Below are 23,442 nucleotides of genomic sequence, written 5' to 3' on the forward strand. Positions count from 1 at the left end.
TCTCTTTGCCCACCTTCTTTCCCCTCTTTCCCCAGGGACACTGTATGAGGCCACACACAACTCCAGAGGGCACCTTTCCAGACGGCAACAATGTAAACTGTTGGGGAAGGATGGTGTTTCTACAGGGCACAACCCACACAAATGTACTGATGGCTCCGTTCCCATGTTCCCCTCTCCATTCATTCATTTATTCATTCACTCAATAAATATTTATTGAGTATATACAGTATGCCACAGTAGTGGTGTAGACATAATGGGAGATGAGAGAAACATGTCTCCGCCTAGATGTCAAATTTTAAACTTGCCAACACAAATAAAAATAGAATACATAAAGGTGTCAAAAATAGATATACAATGGGGAGGTACACAGTCATTGCTCTTTCTCTTCTATAGTTTTTCATCCTCTCTTTTCTCTCTTTCCTCTCTGCTTATCAGACACCCACATCGAGCCTCTGCAATCACTGACAGATACCCCTCAATCTTTCCTGTCTCTCTCCTACCCAGTGTGCTAGAGCTGATTGGCACAGGCTTGCAAAAGCCAATTGTTAAATATTTAGGAATTTTTTGAGCTGTTTGTCAAGCTGTTGGTAGCTTAAGATCAGATGTGCTAGAAGTATTTACACCACAGAAATGGGCCAACAGTACAAGGCAGGTTTTGTTGATGCTGTTTTTCTTAAAAGCTGGTTTTCTAGCACACCACTGTTCCCATCTGTTTCTGGCAAAGAAACTTTGCTTTGTCAAAGAATATCCTAATTCCCCCATAGATATTCAGTTTCCAGCCGGTCACCCTGACATACCTTAGCTCCCTCCTGGGTGGCAAGAAATGGAGGCTTTAGGGCCCATGTTGTGCTGGGAGGGGAGAGAATAAAAGAGGAAGAAAAGCATGAGGGAATGTTGTGAAAAAGGGAATAAAAAGTAAAGCAATGTAGGAAGGAAAGAGAAAGAAAAGAGAAGTAGGAATCCGTGGGGGCAGAGGTTAGGATAGAGAGAACATGGGACTGGCCAATACCCACTGCACAATGTCCTCACATGCAGTTGGGCCATTTCCCCACCTGGGGCCTGAAGGTGACCAGGTTGCCATGAGAGATGAGGAAACCACCTTCCCAAACTACCCTGAAACAGGGTGGGGGTGGAGACCCACATAGCTGGTTTCAGGAGGAAAGAGCTGGACCAATGGGGCCTGTGGGCCAGCGTGCCTCAGTCTCTAACTTTTGAGGGAGTTGGAGGCCTGGACTCCTGGGTCTGAGGGAGGATGTGTTTGCGGTCTTGGACTCTTGGATCTGAAGGAGGACAGAGGATTCACATTCCTAGGCTTTTTAGCCTTGAAACTCAGAAGGTGGGCCCAGGCCTCCTCTAGCAAGGCCCTCCCCTCCCCACCCCCTTCCTGGGCTGCCTTGAATGGGGCGAGATATAAACGGTCTCCGTGTCCTGGGAGAAAGAGCAGGAACGAGAGAGTTACAGCTGCCCTCACCATGAGCCCTGCCCTCCTGCTGGCCCTCCAGGGCATCACCCTCCTGCTGCCAGGTGAGTGAGGACCCCAACCTGGGTGGGGTTTCCCGGGAGGATGGGCTGAGATGGATTTGCTCTTCTTGTTGCAGGAGTGCAGGCCCTGACCTGTCAGTCGTGGAGAGCTCAGGCTGTGAAGAATGTATCGGAAATGCCGCTCCACTGGACAGTGACTAACAAGCAAACCTGTGAGGACGGCTGGGGTTGCCAAGACACAATGATGCTCATTGAGAATGGTGAGAAGGGCCCTGTATCCCCAAGCCCGACTCCCACCCTCTCCTGTGCAGAGACATCCCTCCCCCTGCCCAGTCCTACCTGCATTCTGTCTGGGAACTCAGAAGACCCCTGCCCTCCTACAGGGAGCTGTCCCTTCCCCAGCAGGGGCACAGTCCTGTATCCTGTCACCGCCTCTCCAGTCTCTCACTCCAGGCCACGATGCAGACCCTCCCTCAAGGACCTGGAGTCCTGACCCCACCTTGGCCTCCCTCTCTCTCTTGGTCTAGGACCCCTAGTGAATTTGGTGCTCAGCAAGGGCTGCACCCTGGAGGCAGATCAGGAGGCCCGCGTCACCCAGCACAGTGCAGGCCCGGGCGTCTCCATCGTCTCCTACACCCACGTGTGTCGCAACAGGGACTTATGCAACGATGTCCCCAACACAGTCCCTCTCTGGGACTGGCTCCCTCCCACAGGTACGTGAGGGAGGAGGGAGAGTAGGAGGAGGGGAAAGGGGTGTGGGGAGGAGGGGAGCAACAGGGCTGAGGGGATTGAGATGAGCACAGAGGGACTGTCCTTAATTTCCCCCACCCTGGGCCTGCACGAGAGGAGCCCAAGGAGGGCATGTCTGGGGGAGACAGGGGAGGTTGATTTCTGGGGTGAGCAAAAGCGGGGGGCAGAGAGAAGCCACCTGATCTGAAGGCAGAGCCCTCTCATCCTCCCTCCCCCTCTCTCTCACCTCCCAGTCCCAGGGTCCCTGCGGTGTCCAGTCTGTTTGTCCACAGAAGGCTGTCTGTCTGCAACAGAGCTGCCCTGCCCTGCTGGGATAATGCATTGCTACAACGGGATCCTCCTTTTCAGGGGAGGTGAGCTGGGACAGCAGGGTGCCTGTGGGGCACTGAATGGGGAGGTCTGAGGACCAAGATCTGGGTCTCTGGGGAGGGAGGGTAGCAGAGGCCTGGGACAGGAGGAAGGTGGGCCTGGCTTCCTAGAGCTGCACCTCTCCCTGAAGCTTGCATTGTCCCAGTGGCAGTGTTTCCTCTCTCGCGCTCTCGTCCTTTCCACAGGGGACATCGCCACCAATCTGAGAGTCCAAGGTTGCACGTCCCAAGCAGGCTGCAACCTGCTTAATGACACTCAAAAAGTCGGGGCCCTGACTGTGAGCGAGAACTGCGATCCTAAAGGTGAGTCCCCCGTGTGGAAGACGAGACTGTGCCCTGCACTTCAGCCTTGGGGCACAGTGCCCCTTGTGAAAGTTGGACATCCAAACACATCCCACCAAAGCCAGCACCCACAAGTCATTCAGGAGTTTATTACTCTCTCAGGGTGTGCAAAGGGAGAGATTCTCCTGGAAAGCACTTCGGTGGGGGTGCCGGTAAGAGGTGTGTAGCCGCAGGGGAGAGAGAGGGCACGTGGTCCAGGGGACAGATACGCAGGGCCAGAGCCAATGGTAGGTGCTTTAATTGATGCCAGGCAAGGCTGACTAGCTCAGGGAGGCCTGTCCAGGCAGGAGGGGAACCAGAGAGCAGAGAGGAAGGTCAGAGGGGCAGAGAGGGCGGATGCTTTGCATTCCACTTTCCCCATTGGGTGTGGAAGTGAGGGCAGGAGCGCCTACTGGTTTTCATGCTGGGAGGGACTCAGTGCTTCCAATTCCATAGCTCCACACCGCTGACCTTGAGTCACCCTGGGTCTCCCACTTCCTCTCGACCACCCCACCCCTCTCTCACCCACCCCCCCCCATGGTCCTGGAGCACCCAGCAGGCCTGCTGGGTGCTCCAGGTGTGACAGGGCAAGCAGCAGCCAAACGGGGACACTGGGAGGGTCCCCACTTCCCCATGGAAGCCACACACTGGGCTGACTGAGAGGGGCCTGGAGTGTCTCAATGAGAAGGGCCACTGCAGGCGGGGAGGGGAGAAGGGACCTCGGAGAGTGAGGGAAGTTCCGTCCCTGTCTGAGCCTCAGTTTCCTCGTCTCTCTACAGCACCCTGACCCCTAAAGCTTCAAGAGAGAGTTGAGTGAGTTCAGTACACATCCCTCTTTGTGCTTGGATCCCTCTGGCTGGACCGGGAGCCTGATGACAGGGCCCGATGTCACTGACACCAAGGGTTCCAGACTTGGCCAGCACAAGGGCTGGCTAGGGTTGGGTGCCCGGGATTTGTTTGCTGAAGTGAGTTCACGCAGGATTCCAAGGTCTCCCTGGGGACCCCAGGGGACTCAGATTCCGCCCCTGCCCTAAGAGCCTCCAGGACTGGGAGGGGGGACATCACAGAGCAGAGGGAACAGGGCTGTGGGGGAGGGGTCTGGGGGCTCAGAGGAGGGAAGATACTGATGTCCTGGGGGGTGGGTGTCAAGGAGGGCACATCAAGGAGGTGACTGTGAGCTGTGTCTTCGGGATGGGCTGCGGTTTATTTGTAGAAGAGGAAAAGGACACGAGCAGGCAGAGGGAACAGCGTGTGCAAAGGCCTGGAGGTGGGTGAGCCTGCTGTTGTCAAGAAGGCTTCCTCAGCTCTGCCTGAGACGGCTAATGAGGAGGATGGGCTACAGCCTACAGCCGGGACTGGGGGTGATTACAGGGTTTCCAGGTAGACGAGGGGGTGTGAGTGATGAAGGGAGAGCCACTCCAAGCAGAAGGAACAGCTGGGGCAAGGCCACGGAGGCAGCAAATGACATGGCGTGTCTCAGGAATGGATATTGGTGGGGACGGGAGAGGTGGGGGGTGCCTGGTGATGTCCCTGCAAAGCCAGACTGAGGGCTTGGTCTTTCTCCTGAGGGCAGGGGAGCCCTGGCCAGAGGTTGAGCAGGGAGAGTCAGAGTCTCAGTCTCTCCTTCTGATTAAGGCTGGTTTAATTGTCTGGCCCTCCTCTTGGGGCCCAGCAACATTGGTAATCCAGAAGGCATTTCAGAAACACATCAGATGCAACACATGCTACACACACGCACACACACACTCACACAACACACACACACCATGCCACATACACACCACACATCCATACCACACACATGTCTCTGTACAGCTCACATGTTCCACACACACCCCAACCCTAAACACCACACACAACCCACAGACCACACACCACACACACCATATATCACACACAAACAACACACAGACACACAGAACCCACACCACACTTTGCCTGCACAGCAAACACATACCACATACTTCACACACACACTGTATCACTGCACATATACACACATCACATATCACATACCATGCACACTCACATACAGACACATGTACAAACATGCCATACACGTATGACACACCCCATTCAACCCCATACCCCCACACACATACTACACCCATACACACTTACGATACTCATATGCTACACAAACCACACACATGCCACATAAAACAAAGCTTTTGTGCCAAAAATGAATATTCCTAACATATATCCATATTCTGTTAGCTTTTGACATTGGAGCCGTATCTGGGAGGATGTGTTGGGCTTCCCTGGCTCAGTTCAGTTCAGCAGCTTAGCAAGTATTTCCTGAGCATCAGGGAGACCAGGCCTCAGAAGCTGGGTACCACAAGAGGTCAGGGAAGAAGTGGAGGAGAGAAGGGCATTCCCAGTGACTTTGCAGGAGACTTTGCAGGAGAACAGCTCTTGCAAAGGCATGGGGGTGGGAGAGGGCTGGGAGCTAGAGCACATACTGCCCAGGATGGGCCACGGCAGGAACCCAGGCTGAGGACGAACCAAAGGGCTGGAGCATGAACAGACTTGACTGCCCCCTAAGTAATTGGGTGATGGTCCCAGTGAGAGTCGTGGGTCGACAAAGTCAGGAGAGCAAGCAGTTAAGATCTTAATGTCCAAGTCAGAGAGATGTGGACTACTGTCTGGGCTCTGCCACTGAACCAGCTTTTGAGGGTCACCACATCTTTGAGCCTCTTTCACCCAAAGCCTATTTCACCAAAAGGAGGTGATGATTGCAGACAGTCAGGAGCAGGGGAGCATATGCAAAGGCCCTGGGGTGGGTGTAGGCCTGCTGCGTGTTCGAGGAGGGGCCTGGAGGCCAATGTAGCTACAGCAGTGTGATCAACAGAGAGCAGAGCAGGACATGTAGACAGAGGGGATGGGGAGGCCAGATCACGTAGAGCCTTTGGGGCCAACTTAAGGCCTTAGAATTTTATTATGAGTGGGATGGGGACCTACTGGAGTCTTCTGAGCAGAGGAGTGACATGAATTGACTTACCTTTATGGGGATCCTCTGGCTGTTGGGTGGAGAATAGAGTGAGGGGGAGGTGGGAGTCGGGGAGGGGACCCCCAGGGAGACTCAGGAGGAAGCAGGTGAGACCCAAGGGCGTCTTGGAAGCAGTAGAGCTGGTGAGACGTGGTCAGGTTCTGGGGGATTTTGCAGCTTAAGCCAACAGGATTTCCTGATGGGTGCAACACGGGGTGTAAGAGAAAGGGGATTGTCAAGAATGACTTGAGCAACTGCTGAAAGGAGCTGCCATTGACCAAGGCAGGGAAGATGGGGGTGGGAGAGCGGGGGCCAGGCTGGGAGGAGGCAGCAGGAGCCACGATTTTGTCGCCTGTGAAGCGGGGACATGAGTGGTTCTCCTTCGTGGAGGCTGTTATAAATGTTACCCGTGTCTGTGGATGCTGCGTGGTCAGCCCAGGAGTTTCTGCCTCAAGGGACACGTCACTGCTGATCATGTGATGGCCTTAAGAGAAGGTCTGGGCTCATGGTTTTCACACTAGACTCTTGAGGGCCACCGGGGCCAAGGTAGCCAAGGACGGTCATCAATCCCTGTCTGCCCCATCACCGACCCCAAGGAGCCAGAACGCCTGAGTTCTGAGCCCAGCTCAGGCAATTACTAGTGGAGGGACATTGAGCAACCTGCTTAATGACTCCTCTGCCTGTGTTTCCCATCTTGAAAATGGGGACGATGATGATAACACCACCTACTTTGGTGTGGGGAAATATTGTGGTCCAGATGTGGTAAGCAACTTGAGAGGCTTCAGTGGGCTATTCCATGGAAAGAAATCACCACAGCCAGGCTCATAGTAAATAATCAGTGCATGCCAGGTATTTGAGTCTTTTTATTTAGAACATGTGGTTTCTCAGTGAAAAGAAATATATGATGTCACGCCACCCTCCTCATTATCCAGATGAGGACCTTGAGGCCCAGAGAGGGAAGCAGAGATTGGCTCAGGCTGAGGAAGAGCCCTCCATCTCTCTCCCTCCCAAAGGGAGGAGCAGCCTTCCTCTGGGGTGTTCAGAGAGGTCCCTGCAGGTATTTGAGCAAAACTACGGTAAAGAAAGGAGGTGGGGCTGACTTCCCAGGTCCCTTCTAAATCTGAGATTGAGGGACTCTGTGGCCAGGTCACCTGGAGTGTGACTCAAGAATGTGATCAACTCCCAAGCCTGGGACCTGGAGGGACAGACACGGCTGGCTCCCTGGCTTACCCAGACCCTGGTAATTCCTTCTCCACAGCTCTTCTGACCTGTCACCGAGGGCTCATGTCCGCGACACTGCCAAACTTGGCTCAGACACCCATCGAATGGACCGAGGGTGGTTACCAGACATGTGATATTGGGGAGATGTGTCAGGAGACGCTTCTGCTCGTAGACGTAGGTGCGTGGGCTGAGCCAGAGGGTAAGGCCCCTGCGCTGGGTCCTGGGCCTCCCCGCCCTGGATTCTGTCCCTGAATTTCCCGCCTGATTACCCTCACACCTGGAGTTCTAAACCCAACTCTTCTTCTTTCTGTGCCTTGGTTTCCTCTTCTGAAAACTGGGGGCAATAACAGTACCTACCTTGCTGGGTGGTCGTGAGGATATACTCGATAGCCCGTGCAAAGGGCTGAGAACAGAACTGGCACAGAGGGACCCAATGGGTTTATTTGAGGTTTATCGAGCATCTGCTGTTTGCCAGGCACCATAGATCCCACTTTTTTCTTTTTTCTTATTCTGGTAACATTGGTTTATAACATTGTATAAATTTCAGGTATACATCATTATTCTTCTAGGTCTGCATAGATTACATCATGTTCACCACCCAAATACTAGTTAAAATCCATCAATTCCATTGTGTCTGCCTTCGTGCAGCTTTCCGTGCAAGGGAGGAAACAGAAAAAACCCAACAATAAGGAGGAAGATGTGGGTGTGGAGATGAGATATGGAGAGAAATCCCTCAGGGAAAGGGGAGAGAGAAAGTGAGGGGAAGGTTGCAACGTGTAAAGCATGCTAAGGGAGGCTCTGTTGAGAAGGTGACGTTGGCACAAGAACTGAGGGTTGGCAGCGCTGGGGGAGGACCCAGCCTCTGGCCCCAGTCTTCGCCTACATTCAAGGTGACCTGTACTCTTCTTTGTACTCAGGGAACCTGCGCTCACCCTCTGCCTGCTGAGCATCAGGGAACCACTGCCTCCTGCCTGCCATGGAGTCTCCCCTCCCTCAGCCCCGCTCTCACTCTCTCACCCCTCAGGACACAGATCACTCATAGTGGGGAGCAGAGGCTGCAGCAAGATCAGGATACAGAATTCCCCGACTGTCACCATTCACTCGGGGCCTCTCGGAATTCTCATCGCCTCCTATGCCCGGTTCTGCTCCTCCAACGGGTGCAACAGAGCCAAGAGCAGCAGCGTCCTATTGGATGCCCTGCCTCGTCAAGGTGTGGGATCCCAGCAGGCTGGATGGGGACAGAGACACGGAGAGATGGGGCCCAGGAGACAAGAGCTTCCAGGGCGCAAGGAGGGTGGCTGCAGCGAAGAGCAGAGCTGTGTACCCCAACCTTCTCTCTGCTCCCCAGCTGCCCCTGTACCAGGAGACCTGCAGTGTCCTGTCTCTGTGAAGTTAGGATCCTTCGCACAAAACTCTGAAAATGTTATCTGCCCTAAGGGCACCACTCGTTGTTACCGGGGTTCCTTTCGACTCAGGGGAGGTGAGTGCTGCAGGTCTCGAGGATGAAGCGGTTAGGGGCCTAGATTCACTGGTCCTGAGGTTGGAGGCTGCTTGAGGCCCTGACTCATGGATGTGAGGGTGGAGGGAGCTGGGGGGTCAAATGTCTAGTCCCAGGGAAGAAGGGGACTGAGAGGCTGATCTCGTGGTCTAGTGAGGGAGGGGGCGCGTCCGGGATGCTGGGTCTTCGGAATTTAAGTGTGCTGTGCTTTGATTCCTCTCTGACTCAGTCTTCACTCTCTAGGTGGGCTGTCTGCCTCAGTGAACCTTCAGGGCTGCATGGCCAAACCTTCCAGGTATTTGTTGAATCATGCCAAGAATATTGGGGTCTTCTCTGTGATTGAGAACTCTGGGTATGAGAATGAGAATCAGCCTCCTCTTCAAGACAAAGCTGCCCCTACCTCCTACGTGGCTTTGGTGGGGGGGCTGGGGTTATCCCTAGCCCTTTGTTGTGGGGTGCTCTCCCTGTTGACCCCATTACCCTTGATTCTTAGACCTTGCTGACCCTAAACCCAACGTTCTGTCTGACTTCATAACCAAACACCAAATTATTTTTCCATCCTCTCCATGAGTTACCATCCACGCACACCCACACACACTTTGTGACCTGATGAGAACGTATGGAAGGGCCTGGAGCAGCTGAACTTGCCCTATGGGAGAGTAGACATTCAAGCAGTGGCCACATGTGTCTGATAATAAAGACATTGTGCTTTTTCCCAGTGCTGGGCTTTTCTATGTGAGGGGAGGGCAGGACACCCAGAAATCTGGCACAAGGGAGGAGAGGAATCTGTGAGAGATGCCCCATCTCAGGCCCATCCTTCACTGGTCTGGAGCACGTCTCCATTCCAGCCTCGGTGGCAGCAGAGCCTTCAGGATGCTGCAGACAGAGGTATCTGGGCATCACCACGACCTGAGAGGTGAAGGTGCACTCCCACCAATGAGGCTTCTAATTAGCAGTCAGGATCCCAGCACACACCAGGGGCTGGCCCCATGTGAATATCTTGACGTATGAGCTTGCGTGAAGTAGAGAAACAAGAGGGTTTACACAGTCTCCTGAGGCTGTTATCATTGGGTCTGTTATCATCCAGGCCTGAAGGGCTGAGAAGAACTTATTACCATTCTAGAATCTGGAGGGGGTGGATGGGAGAGGTCTGGAGAGGGCTGACTGGAGCTCTGATCTCAGGTTGAAAAATCTGTCCACCCCCCAGTGACACTATAGGGAGGGAGCTGGAGAATTAATATCCCAACCTCACTCCATGTCCTCCCTCTGGTCTCCTGTTGGGGCTCCCCAGTGCCTGAACCCAGATGGAAGCCAGGAGATCCCATTAACACAGTTCTCATAATTCTGCCACCCACAGTGCAGAGCATGGGGGAGAAGGGGAGAGAGTGAATCTGGAGAAGGAAACAGAAAGTGTCCAGCAGGGTCCACCCTTTTCCTCCTCAGTATCCACCCTTTTCCTTTGTCCAGATCTAAATCAGAGTCCTCAATACTGAAGGCACACAATTCCCATCTGTTACTTAATCATAGGGACATGGTGTGCTAATGACAATGAGTCAGACTCCCACAGTGTTAGACAGCTAGTTCTTCATACACCACAGTGAGAGGAGGATGGAGGAGAAACTCCCATAAACAAAGCTGCGAGTGTCCTGGGTGTGTAGCTGGTGGTCATCAGAGCCGCCTTCTTCCACCACCCATTCCACAGTCAGTACCACCTGCCAACACCTAGTTAAACGATTACTGTTGACACAAATCTTCATTCTGATGGGAATGAATTGTTCCATGGTCTCGTATTTATTGAATTTCTGCAGTTTCCCACTGAACAGGGCCACTGGACAATGAAATATGAAGATGTGCCCCCAATTACATTGCCTGGCTTCCAAACAGAGTCCTCCTTGACCCAGCTGCCCAACCTCCCTCTGGCAGTCAGCTCCCCTCCGGCCATTAGCACAGCAGTGACCCTCTTCTCTGCCTGTTGTTTCAGCAGCATGAGGAGCACAACATGGCCCGGGGGCAGTCATGGCTTCCAATTGATTAGAACTATGATGGGATTCCTCGCCCACACCAACATAGAGACAAAAGCAAAAATTCTTTAAGTGGGCTATGAGGTGTACTAGAGGGAGGGGGCACTCCCTTATCTTTCCCTTGTTTCATGGACTCCGCATTCTGTCTATTGGTGAAGTGACAGAATAGACTGGCCACTGGCTTAAGACATACAGCATTTCCCGTTGGATGGCCAGGTACCATCTCTCACCTGGTGCCCTCATAAGCCATCATGGGCCATTCCACATCCTGAAAAGCCAACTGTCTCTGTGTAGTGGGGCAGTGGGGAAGATCAGTGAGCTCCACAGGTGTGAAAGTTCATTGTCTGACTTCCTGTTCCTTAAAATGTATCCCCTCATTGGAAGCAATACTTCATAGGATACCATAGCAATAGACAACACATTTTCTAAGTTCTCAAATGGCAGTGTTGACAGAAGCATAGAGTAAAAGGAAGGCAAATCATAGACCACAGTTTGTGTCCATCCCTGTGAGGATAAAGCTCAGACCCCTCCATGATGGACCATGTCCTGTGTAGTCTTATAGTAGAATGACGCAGTAACAAGTTAGCATTGGCCTCTACCTTTGTTGGTTTGGGCACCCAGTACAGTCAACATCCAGGTCAGCCTTGGGGAGAGTGAGCCCATTTGTTGTAACCATGCAGAGCCTCCACCCCTGCTCACGTGGCCACTTTGCACATGGCCCAGTGAGCAAGAACTGATGGGGAAAGAAGCTGCCTGACAACAGTGTCATACATACCAAGTGTCATACATACATACCCCTACATACCAAGAGCCTCCTCCTCGATGCACGGATCTCATGGACATTAGTGTAGGACGTGAACAACTTCACACTCTGTGCTCATCACCAGAGGACCATCCACATACCCTCACTGTCTTAATTTTATGCTTTTATTCCTTCCAAGTCTTTGTCCAGGTGGCTCAACATGGATTCGTGCAGAAGTGGACCTAAGGACATCCCTCCCTCCCATTAACTGGACCCCTGAAGTTTTGCTACCTGAAGGATGCCCCTACCTCACTCCTTCAGGGCCATATATACAGAGTGCTAATGCAGCAGCCATCCACTTCTGCCTGGTGCCAGCTCACTGTGCACATCCGTCCATAAACCTGGTCTATGCTTTCCCTCTTCTGTAAACAGATCACAGGGAATTCCCATGAGCACATAGTGTGAGTGTAGGAAGAGGCAGGAGGAGTGGGTGCCATGGGCATCTAGCCACCTGCTGGGGCTTTCACCTGTGCCTTCCATTCCTGCTTGATCTGATGCCATACACACATTTTTAATAGACGACGGATGCTGCTGTGCACGCCCAATGTCATGGTTTGATAGCTGAGACAGCACCCAGTATGTGACGTGCAGTTAAGCTCACAGCGCCCTTGGTATCCAATACTCAAGTATTGAGATTCCACTGGAATCCAGTAATAAGCAAGGGATGCTTTCCAAATGGAGGATACGTATTTGCAGAAGGAGGCATACCTTTGCTCCAAAACCCTGAGGTTCTGCACTGTCAGAACCTCAAACACTGTCAGAAACTTTCAATGTCGTTGGGTCTGTTGGGTGATGTGGCCCAAGCTTCATAGCAGCTGTATTTCCAGCATGAACTTTCATCAGAGCCCTCTCTTGCTCTAGGATCCACTCAAAACTGGCAACTTCTGGGTTCCCTCACAAGTGAGTAGGAGTAGTGTATCAAAATGTGCTACATTTTCCCCCCAAAATCTACGGGACCTATCTCTTTGGATTAAGGCAGCTACACAAGGTGTAGCAAATTTTTCTCAGTTTAGAAGGAATATTGGGACATGCCCCAGACCTACAGGCCCTTAGGATTTACACCAAAGTGATGGAGGGCTGGGTGGTTTATCTCCCACCCTCTGGCATAAATATGCCTTATTCCTGAATCATCAAGGATGCTTGCTACTTCTTGTTCACTATGTCTGATGAAATAACACAAATTTATCAATAAAGTGGACCAGTGTGGTGTTCTGCAGAAAATCAGATGATCAAGGTCCCTCTGGACTATATTGTAAGAGAGAGCAGAAGAGTTGACCAAGCCATGAGGCCAGAAGTGAAGGGGTACTCTTGTTCCTGAATATGAATGTCAATGCTTCTGATGATTTCTGCCAGTGAATATGGAAAAATGAATTGTTAGGTCCACAGCTGCACATCCAGGGTCTGTAAGAAACCACCTCCAGAACTGCAGCTGAATTTGTCATGGCCACTTACATTTGTCATAACCTGTTGTCATTCTCCAGTCCTTTCTCTTTTGCTGTGAGTGAACAGGTGCAGTAAATGGAGGTGTGGTAGTGACCTGACCCCTCTGTCTCTCAAGCTTTGGTGTTGGCACTCATCTCAGAAATTCCTCCAGGGGGCATTATTGCTCCTGATTTACTGTCTCGGTGGTGATGGTATCAGAATGGTATCAGAAGCACCATTTGACCTTACGTTCCATAATAGCCCTCACTCTCAGATCAGGGGACCTACGTGGGGGCTTTTCCAGTTACCTATTGCTATTACACATTCTGGGATGACATAAACAACAACAAGATGAGTCTGCGGTCCCACTAGGCTCACTGGCGGAAGGACTTGAGCCAAAAGTCCACCTATGCCCCACCCTGGTTCCCGATGGGGATTAGCATCCATCCAGAGCCGTCATTCAAATAATCCCCACAAGGTCTGACCATTTCCCTTTAACCATCGTCCAGCTCTCCAGATAAATGGCGCCCAGTCTCTCTGGTGTGGGGGAAGATTTTCTGTCTACACTCGTGGTTGCGCTACAGGGTCCTTCTCAAACAGACCCAGCCTCCTCCCTCGTCCATGGGGTTCCAGGGCTGTGAACCGGCTCCATCTGGGAAGCAGATAGGAAGTCAACAATCCCCCCGTGGTGACTTAAGTCATATTTCTTCCCATCAGAACTGGAAATTTCCCCCTCTATCAAGCAGCACATTAGTAGGTTTCCCATCGTCTCACTTTTTGGGACCCCCTGGTCATTGAGCTTCGCCACAGACCCCTGCCTGTCAAAACTCTGATGGTCTTTTGCTCTGTGGGTTGTTTTAGTGAATGGGGACACTTGGCCTCTGCATGCTCAGTGTCACCCTTGGCCAGCCCACGATCCTCTTTTCCAGCATTTTCCATCAGCATCTTCTGTCTCAGAGGTGAGCCACCACAGAGCTCTCGATGTCCCCTCCTCTGTGGATTTCTTAATGCCTTCCCAGGGGATATGATAAGGAGGAGACTGAGGAGCCTGCACAAAACAGACTCATTCCCGCTTTCCCATGTGCCCCAAATTGGGACTCTATTTCTCTCCAACATGCCAGAGAAGGTCTAGCACTGACACCAGATGTTAACTCACTGCCCAGCAGACTAATAATGATGTTGCCTGATGCTTGAGCCAACACCTTAAAGCCTACATCCCATGAGAAAGAATCGGCCCCATCAAGCCTTCCTCTTGGTCCTATTTGGTCTCACACCCTTGGAATCTCTATCAGTCAGGGTCCAGGCGGGAGTCAGAAACCACACACTAACTTTAACAGGAAAGATTAATATAAAGAACCGTTAACTAGTAACAGGGGATTGGAGTTAGCAGGAATTGGTTACTAAAGAATGAAGAGCTCTAAAGAAGGGAATAGGAGGAGGCGGAGTCAAGATGGCGGCGTAGGCAGACTCTGAACTCACCTCCTCCCGTGGACACAGCCAATTTACAACTACTCGTGGAAAAATTACCCCTGAGACAGAACTGAAAACTGGATAAGAGGAACTCCTGCAACAACAGACAATCCTAACTGAGGTGGAAGAGGCAGAGACTCCCTTCCGGAGAGGAAAAATGCCGCCTTCACAAGCCGCCAGCGTCACGGCCGCCGGGAGCAGCTCACAGCTCTTTTTGGGGTTTGAAACTTTGCAAAGTAAAAAACTTTGGGGAAAAAATAAAACATTTATTTTTGTGATTGATTTCATCAAAAAAAAAAAATAAAAAATAAAGAAGGGAATAGGAGACACAGGGGCCACCTCTACCGCTAACCAGGGCTGGAGAGAAGCCCTTCCTCCTGTAGTGTCCCTCTGGTGCCCTCTTCTGGCAAAACCTAGAGTCGTGCCAGGAGGAGGATGAAAGATGCCTGCAAGATCCAGCAGGGCGGTGGAGAGTGGATGCGGAGCTGAGACGCAATAAGTGGATCCCTGGCACAGAATCTGTCACACACATGCTTTCGGACTCCTGCCAGCTCAGGTTGGTGAGGTCCTATAACTCTCTCTCAGTGCATGACGTATTCAACCCAGAACAGGCCCTGCGCTCCTCTTGGGCCTGTTGGAACCTCACTCTTGTTGTGGGTCAGAACAAGCATTTCCTTGCAAGGTGACGGCCCCAGGAGGATGATTGGCATGCTTTTATGCAGAGGAAGGCTGGTTCCCTCAGACGGGAGTTGGGGATGTCTTCACTGGCATTCATGTGCAGCGGATATCGTATGTCCCGGGTCGCCATCCCATGTCTGACGGTCACACTCCCTTCTCCACCGGCACTTCACCTTAGCACAACCTGGCAAGGTTGAACGCTTACCTGGAAGTGCAACTCTGCAACCCTTTCTCTCAGATTCTGGGCTTGGTCCTCAGCCATATCTGGCCTGGGACTACAGGAGACAAGGGACACACCAAACTCGTCTAAAAAACCTACGAACTACAGCTGCTATCATACTGAATGGTGAGAACTAGAAGCTTTCCTGCTAAGGATGAACAAGAAATGTATTCTGAAAGCCTTAGTGAGATGCATGTGCTCCAAAGGGTGGAAGCGGATGCCTGCTGGTATTGATAATCAAAGACAATGACATCAGTGTTGACAGTGACATCAGTGATTAGATCAGCTCTAGTAATCAACACTTGAAGCAAAGTATGAGAGTTCTATGGGCTGTAGGGCCATCCACATCTGTGACCATTCAGGGACCTGCTACAACTGTGAAGGATTTAGGGCTCCAATAGTCTGAGGCACGCTGGACACACCCTCCAGAGGAAAGGACAAGTCCCTGCACCTGTACCTCCATCCAACCCATGTGAGAAGGATGAAAGGTGCTTTGTGGAGCCTCTGGCAGGACCTAATGAGAGAGTTCCATGCGGACTCCTAGGGTTCCGAGCAAGGCCATGCCTTCTACAGCAACAGAAAAACAGCTCCTGACCTGTTTCTAGGCCTCAGGAGAGACAGGGTGTCTGAACATGGAACAGAACGTGACTAGGGAGGCAGAACTCCTCATCATGACCTCGGTTCTATCACACCCACCAATGTAAGGTCAGGTGAGGAGAGCAGATGCATCACAAATGCAAATGGTATGTCCTGGATTAGAGGAGGACAGGTGCCCAGACCATCATGGCACCTACTACTCCTCACTGACACCTGTCACACAGCTCTCGCCTGTGGACTCATGGGGAGTTCACTCTGACTGGTCAACAAAGGAGGAAAAGTCTCCACACCCTCCAACTTCATTCTGCCCCCTCTCCCCAGCCCCACATTTGCCCTCCTCTGCCTGTCCCCAGGCTCCTATTCAGCCTTACTCACTCACACACAAATCCCCTGGGAACGTGGCTCACTTGGTGACTCAGGTCTCAGGGTACAAGGATGAGATATGGATTTTCTACAGTGCTCCAGGCTTTGAGAGCAACCTGCACATGTCTCGACTGGTCAGAACTAGAGACTGGAAAACTCTGGCTCTCAGTTTGGTCCCCACTGCCACCCCTGCCCTCCATTCACTGCCTTCCCCCAGGTTCCATCCAAGTTCCCTTTTCCAGTCTGACTACCCCAGGCTCAAACTCTCTCCTGACTTGATTTCCCAAATGCCCTCAGCTCAAGTCTTCTGCATTCATGGTGTCCTCCATCCTCCAGTCCTTCACCGCTCTCCAGAATCCAAGCCCCCACTGGATGCTCAAATCCCTCTCCCCCTTGTCCCCTGTCGCATGTCCCCTTCAGCCTGTACATCTGATGCTCCCTCTTGTCCCCAGTGTTGGAACACTAATCTGAGTCTTCAAGAATCTTAACCTTACCCCCAACCGTATATCTCACCTCTCACATCATCCAAGTCTGGAAGGATGGCTCCCCAACTTCACTGCAACAGCTCCAGGTGCTCCTCCCTCAACAGGTCGGTCAGCCTCTCATTCAAAATTCTCACCGTACCATGGGATCCCAAGAAAAACAGCCCTCCTGCATGGTCCCATTACATCCCAAATCACACCTAATACCCCAAAAACCCCACCAGGAATTACTAGTTCTCATCCGGACTCTGCACAAACCCTATCGCTCCACACCACTCCATGATGCCCCCCTCTGCTTACCCACATTCCACCGCACTCCCGGGTCTCGAAGGGTTCAGCCAAATACCCCAGAGGCCAAAAGGAGCAAAAGGACACAGAGGACAGATTCTATTTACCATTTCCCAGGTTCCATTTGTGGACTCTCCTTAGAATAGGCACAAGGCATTTGTAAAAATAAAAAGAAAGGAAAGAAATGCGGACACAGACGTCTGGCCCGAGGCTGGAGAGGGCACTGGACAGGGTGGTCCTGCGTGGGTGGGCGGGTGGCTGACATGGCAGGGACCTGCTTGTCCACTGAAGTGGTTGGGTTTTATGACAGAATAGTTTAAAAATCTGTGTGATCTTGTTCCCTCAGGTGAGGTGAACATGTGTGTGGAATGAGGACACCGTGAGGTCAGGGCCACTGTGGTGGGGCGCCTTCCATATCTCTCTCATGTTGTTGGACTTTAGCTCCCAGTGCTTCTCAGATCCTGGGGACAAAGCCTGGGTGGGAGGCAACTTGGGACCTGAGAAGGATCTGAGCAGTCGGGTCGTCACCTCCTGTGGATGCCAAATCAGAAGGGAGGGAGGAAAATTGGAAATGTTCATTTGGAGGATAATAGCCAGATCAGGAAAGAAATTAGAGGATTTGAAAATATGGTGAGGATTCACACTGTGTGCAAGATGCCAGAATCAGCTAATTACAGGTAGGTAATGTCCAAGTAGAAAATGCACCAAAGTTACAGGGGCAGAAGGACTTTATTCAAGACCAGTGCAACAGGGGAGAAAGACTGCACTCAACCCCTAACACAAAAGGCTGCCGAGATTTTAAGAGCAGGTAGAGTGATAGCTAATCAGCATTACTCAACAGAGAAGTAAAACTTCTAAAATTCTGACAGGTGGTAGTTTTGCATCTTGGCTGTAAATGCACCCACCCAAGTTAGGCTCCTGCCCTCCCTCAGAGACTTGGAGGAGGGGGCAGGATCTTCCAGGAGGATTACATTTCAAAGGGATGGACGCAGCCCCTTGAGAAAGACATTCCCTAGATCCTAAAACTGGCAAGAAAATTTTAAGGAGACATATATGCATTTCAAAAGGACAGAGAAAGAATCTGCAATTACAGATTTCAATTTCATTTCTAACAGAAATGTTCTGAGAAAATGGAGGCCAGGGCCCTGCAGTCAGGAAGAACTGTCTAAAGTTTAGTGAGTCTGAGGGGAACGTGAGGCCTCTAGGTAATGAGAAAACTGCTTTCTGCACAGCAGGAGGGGAACTCAACAGCATTTCTATCAGCCAAGACCCAGTCTGCAACTCCATCTGTTCCCTGCGATTTCTAAACGTGTGCAAAATAGCAGAGAGACAGTGAACGGGGCCGGAATCTGATCATCAGAAGGCTGTTGGACTTTTCCATGAAAACACAACATTTCTCCAAGAATCACTTTCCGTTTCAACAAAGATCATCTCCAAGGAAGAGTGTTCTTGATCCTAAAACAAGGCTGCTCTCACTTGATTTGGCCTGATTATTTACACAGGTGCAACGGGATTGCACACTCACAACAGAGTTTCTCCTCTGATGCAGGTTTTCCTAAGGATCCTCAGATGGGACTTTTAACAACCTCTTGACGTTAGGAAGCCTAGACATCAGGACTCACCTGCAGTCTCTAGAGCTTTGAGTGAGGCCCTCTCTTCTCCGGATCCCCAAAATACCCATCAAGCCAACCTTAGCTCCTTAAAGTGTGGGTCATGTCTGATCCCATGGGCGTCATTCTCAACAAGGACAATCAAGTCAAAGCCATGGTTGTTGTACCATCAATATTTCCAGTGATATCCTGGTAACAAGGAGGACAGAGTCTTACTGAACCTACGCAAATAAATCTATTGTCATGAGAATCAGGATACTCAGGAAGATTTTAGGAATTCTTCGGGAGGAATCAGATAGGGAGAAAAACATCAGTGTTGTTACCCACATGGGTGCCCTCTTGTCTATTCCCATTGCCTGCTTCAGAGTCAGGTGCCATCCACACCTCCCCCTGGAGGAGGGATAGAACTGAGATTCTTAAGAGCTTATTGTGTGCTCCCACCCTTCATTGCACAACCACTGCCCATCATTCCACTGTGGACGTGGTGCAACTGAGACCAACAGGAGTTGGGGACTGAAATGGAATGTGACCTTAAGCCAACAATAATGACAATGTCAGTTCACATTGCTGAGCATTTATTGACTCAATGCAAGTCTTCTAAGGAATTTCCATCTTCATCATTGACTATCAGAAAAACTCTACTTGAAAAGTGCATCACATCATCATTTTAGAGATAAGGAAAAAATCTATTCAGAGTTTGATAACATAGAGGAAGGTAAGAGAGCCACAGGGCCAGGCTCATACTTCACATCCAACCTGGAGAGATCACTTTTGCTGGAAGGTAAGAGAGCCACAGGGCCAGGCTCATACTTCACATCCAACCTGGAGAGATCACTTTTGCTGGAACTGACTGGGTTGGAGGCGTCACACTAATAATTCCTGGGATCCTCCCTCCTTATGGGGTGTTTGGTGAGGGTGCTGTTGTCCTGGGACAGCTTCACCCTCTCTGTGAGCAGCAGACTCTGGTCAGGGAGGAACCACTGGATGGAGATCCGAGTATCATTTGTGAGGCAGATCAGGACCACTGCATCCTTATGTTCTGTGACTGGGGTCTTTATGTATTATGGCGACTCTGACCATGGGCTTTGACACTGGCTCCGTGAAGAAACAGAGGAGTGATTGACTGAGAGTGAGCCTGGGGCTTAGGGCCTTGCTCCTTCCTCAGAGATACCAGCCACTCCATAAAGGTGACCCAGAGGATGGCCCTGACCCCTGCAGAAGGACGAGTATCGTTGTTCAGGTGACCATCTGTAAGGAGAGGGCTGCACCTCCCCTTTGACCCCCAGATCACCCCAGGGTGACTCCTGACTGTCCCCCTGGACATCTCTGTAGTAACCACACCAGGAACCTCTTCTCATTTCGCGTGTCCTACAGCCTCATCATCACGTGAATTTTTCTCTCATGAAATTTCAGTGATTCTTCCCTAGAACTTTCTTTGACTTCAGAAAAGATAAGGCCACATTTCCTATATGCACTTCTGTGTGTGTTGGGGAAGGCACGCTTGCCAGCTCTGTCCATCTCTGGGGCCAAGGGAACATTACATAAAGTGGGAAGGCATTTACTTCTTGTTAAGTAATTCATTAGGGAATGAGGATGGCCCACTCAATCCTCACCACCTTCGGACCTGGAAAGCTTCTAATCTAAGGGATTTCTCACTCTGAAAAGGACTTTTAATTCCTGGCCTGGGGATTGAATATCATGGTTTAGGAAATCTCTGGTTTTAACAGATGACAGGCACTATAAGGAAGAGAAGGAGACTGCTCAATATGACAACGATCATAAATGAAAATCCCACAGCTAGCATCATACTCAATGGTGAAACACTGAACACTTTCCTCTAAGATCATGAACAAGACAAGGATGCTGCTTTCACCACTTCTATTCAATATAGTACAGGAGTCCTAGCCAGGACAATGAAGCAAGAAGAAAAAATAAAAGACATCCACATTGGAAAGGAAGAAGAAGAATTATCTCTTTTAGCAGAACACATAATCTTATGTGTAGAAAACCCTACAGATTCCCCCCTCACACAGAAAAACCTGTTAGAACTAATAAACAACTCACCAAAGTTGCAGGAAACAAAATCAACACTCAAAATCAGTTACATTTTTATAGAATAACAATGAACAATCCAAAAAAGAAATTAAGAAAACAGTTCCATTTACAATAGCATCAAAAAGAATAAAATATTTAGGAATAAACTTAACCAAGGAGGTGAAAGATGGGTACATTGAGAACTACCAAACATTCTGAAAGAAATTAAAGAAGACACAAATAAATCAAAAGACATCCATGTTTGTGGATGGAAAGAAATAATATTGTTAAGATGCCAATATACCCCAAACTATCTACATATTTCATATAATTCTTATGAAAATCTCAATGACATTTTTGCAGAAATACAAAAATCCAACCAAAAATTCCTATGGAATCTCAAGCAACCCCAAATAGTTAAAAAATCTTTAAAAAGGAGAACAAAATTGGAGGACTCTCACTTCCTGATTTCAAAACTTACCACAGAGCTAAAGAATAAAATAGTGTGGCACTGATATAGAGACAGACATATAGATCACAGAATACAACAGAGATCCAGAAATAAAGCCTCGATTACATGAACAGATGACTTCAACAAAGGAGCCAAGACCATTCAGTGGAGAAAGGACAGTCTTTTCAACTAACAGTGTTGGAAAACTGGATATCCACATGCAGAGGAATGAAGCTGGCCCATTGCCTTGAACCGTATACAAAAGTTAACTCAAAATGGACCACATTCTACAGGTCAGACCTAAAACTATAAAATTCTTAGAAGGAAATACGGGAAGAAAGCTTCATGACCTTGGATTTGGCAATGATTTCTTGAATATGGCACAAGGAACACAGGTAAAAAAAAAGAAAAAAACAGATAAATTGGACTTCATCAAAATAAAAAACTTGAAGGACACAATCAACAGAGTGAAAGGTGACTTATGGAATGGAAGAAAATAATTTGGAAATTATATATCAATTAGGGGTTCATATCCAGAGTATACAGAGAACTCTTATACTCAACAACAGCAACAAAGGCAAATAACCAGATTGAAAAACGGGCAAAGCACTTGAACAGCCATTTCTCCAAAGAAGATAAACAAATGGCCAATAAGCACATGAAAAGATACGCAACAGCATTAATCATTAGGGAAATGCAAATCAAAACTACAATCAGATACTCCCTCATATCTATTAGAATGGCTACTATCCAAAACACAGAAAACAACAAGTGCTGCAGAGGATATGGAGAAATCGGAACCCTTGTGCGTTGTTGACGGGAGGGTAAAATGGTGCATCCACTGTCAAAAACGGTATGGGGAATATTCGAGAAATTGTACACAGAACACCATATGACCTATTAGTTCCAGGCTGTGACTGTTGATGGACCACATAAGGTGGCATTCTGAGTCTCAGGTTCACATTCACACTACAGGGTCCTTGTGCTCCACGGGGTTGGAGCTTGTGATGACAGGTGTGGGTAACTCCACTGTGGAGGGAACAGAGAGGACATCGCCCTGTGTGGTACCTTAATTCCTCCTAGGCATCTTCAATCACAGTTGACATCTCTCACTTCTCAGCCAACCCGAATCCTTAAAAGAATAAGGCAGGTTTCTGTATCTCAAGAGAAATGCATGAGGATCAGAGTGCTCAGAGAACCTAAGGCCGCCTGCTCCACATCGGGGAGAAAGCACAGGCTTTCTCAAGTGTCAATGTGTTAGCAGGGTTTGGTCTTAAAAGGACACAGGATGAGATTCAGAGACACCCCCCCCCCATTTCAAGCATCTGCTGGTTCTTCACTGACCAGCTGATAGCCTGGCCACCCAGAAACAGTTCCTTCCCGTTGCACACACCTCCATCACCTAGAGATGTGTGTTTTTTCTGAGGCACCATTTTCAAGTTTCTCCTAGACATGGGTAAGGGTGGGTCTGGGGTTGGAGCATAAATAACACGTGAGGACCAGGAGCAAGCCGGGCAGTCAGGTGAGTGCTCAGGCCTCAGGACAAAGATGTGGATCACAGCCTCCCAGGTGACTGTGACTGACATGAGCCAGTGACACATAAATGACAGAGAGAGTCCAAGGAATGATCCAGAATGGAGTTAGGGGACAGGCAGGAGCTGCCTGGCTTTGGCAGCAGAATCTTATCTCTCCCTTGGTCTTTAATGCCTCTTCTGTCTCTGCTGAGGGCAGGTGTGGACGTGTGCAAATGCAGAAGGGGTGACTGATGGAAAGGCGGGAGCCTGAACTGGCTGCAAATCTGGCCCTCGTGGACCATCTGTGTTTGGTGGTTATGAGATAGACTTTTGAGGAGACGTTTAAAATCTCCCATATGGAAAAATTATGATTAATACCCCAGGGCCTCAGACCAATAGTGGGAAGGAAATTTCTCTAGAGAGCAGTGAAAGGTCTGCCGTATGGGCGTCAGCTCCTGGAGGGTTAGAGAACCTGTCCTGTGTGGCCAGAATTCCAAGGACTCTGCATCCAGGTTCCAATATCTAAAGAGATTTGAATCATTCATTCATTCATTCATTCACCATTCATTACTCCTTCCATCATCAAAAATAATTGAGAGTTTGTTACACATGGGCCCTGTGCTGGCTGCAGGGGTAGAGTGGGGAGTGAGATGGCAAAGATCTTTCCTTTCTACTCCAGTGGGATTGACCCCAACACGTCAGGAAACAAATAAGTGGTGTCAAGTCCAGTGCAAGGAGATTGGATTGGCCACTGAGGGGGCGGCCTGGACAGACCCTGCACTGACTCTGATTGTTGATGCAGGTGATGTAGTTCTAGAGTAAATGGTGATGAATTCTCCATTTGCTCTCAGTCCGCAGACC

The 23,442-nt window shown here is 50.0% G+C and overlaps 1 protein-coding gene across 1 annotated transcript; it reads left to right on the forward strand.

Annotated features, from left to right (window-relative positions):
* Positions 1-1,472: 1,472 nt before the first annotated feature.
* LOC101400028 (CD177 antigen-like) lies at positions 1,473-9,415 on the forward strand. The gene is made up of 9 exons (XM_014795049.2): positions 1,473-1,524; positions 1,599-1,742; positions 2,010-2,195; positions 2,466-2,585; positions 2,787-2,903; positions 7,169-7,309; positions 8,156-8,341; positions 8,480-8,611; positions 8,873-9,415. Exons 1-9 carry the CDS (start codon positions 1,473-1,475, stop codon positions 9,130-9,132), a joined length of 1,338 nt encoding a protein of 445 aa, XP_014650535.1. The 3' UTR covers positions 9,133-9,415.
* Positions 9,416-23,442: the final 14,027 nt, after the last annotated feature.

The sequence above is a fragment of the Ceratotherium simum genome, chromosome 33 (assembly GCF_057802395.1).
Source record: "Ceratotherium simum simum isolate JZ-2026a chromosome 33, ASM5780239v1, whole genome shotgun sequence".
In the NCBI taxonomy this organism is placed as follows: domain Eukaryota; kingdom Metazoa; phylum Chordata; class Mammalia; order Perissodactyla; family Rhinocerotidae; genus Ceratotherium; species Ceratotherium simum.

Bases quoted from the DNA above. Each gene is read 5' to 3' on its own strand.
- LOC101400028 (XM_014795049.2), top strand. From the start codon at position 1,473: ATGAGCCCTGCCCTCCTGCTGGCCCTCCAGGGCATCACCCTCCTGCTG. The intron at 1,743-2,009 runs GTGAGAAGGGCC...CTCTTGGTCTAG, and splicing joins AATGATGCTCATTGAGAATG to GACCCCTAGTGAATTTGGTG. The intron at 2,904-7,168 runs GTGAGTCCCCCG...CCTTCTCCACAG, and splicing joins CGAGAACTGCGATCCTAAAG to CTCTTCTGACCTGTCACCGA.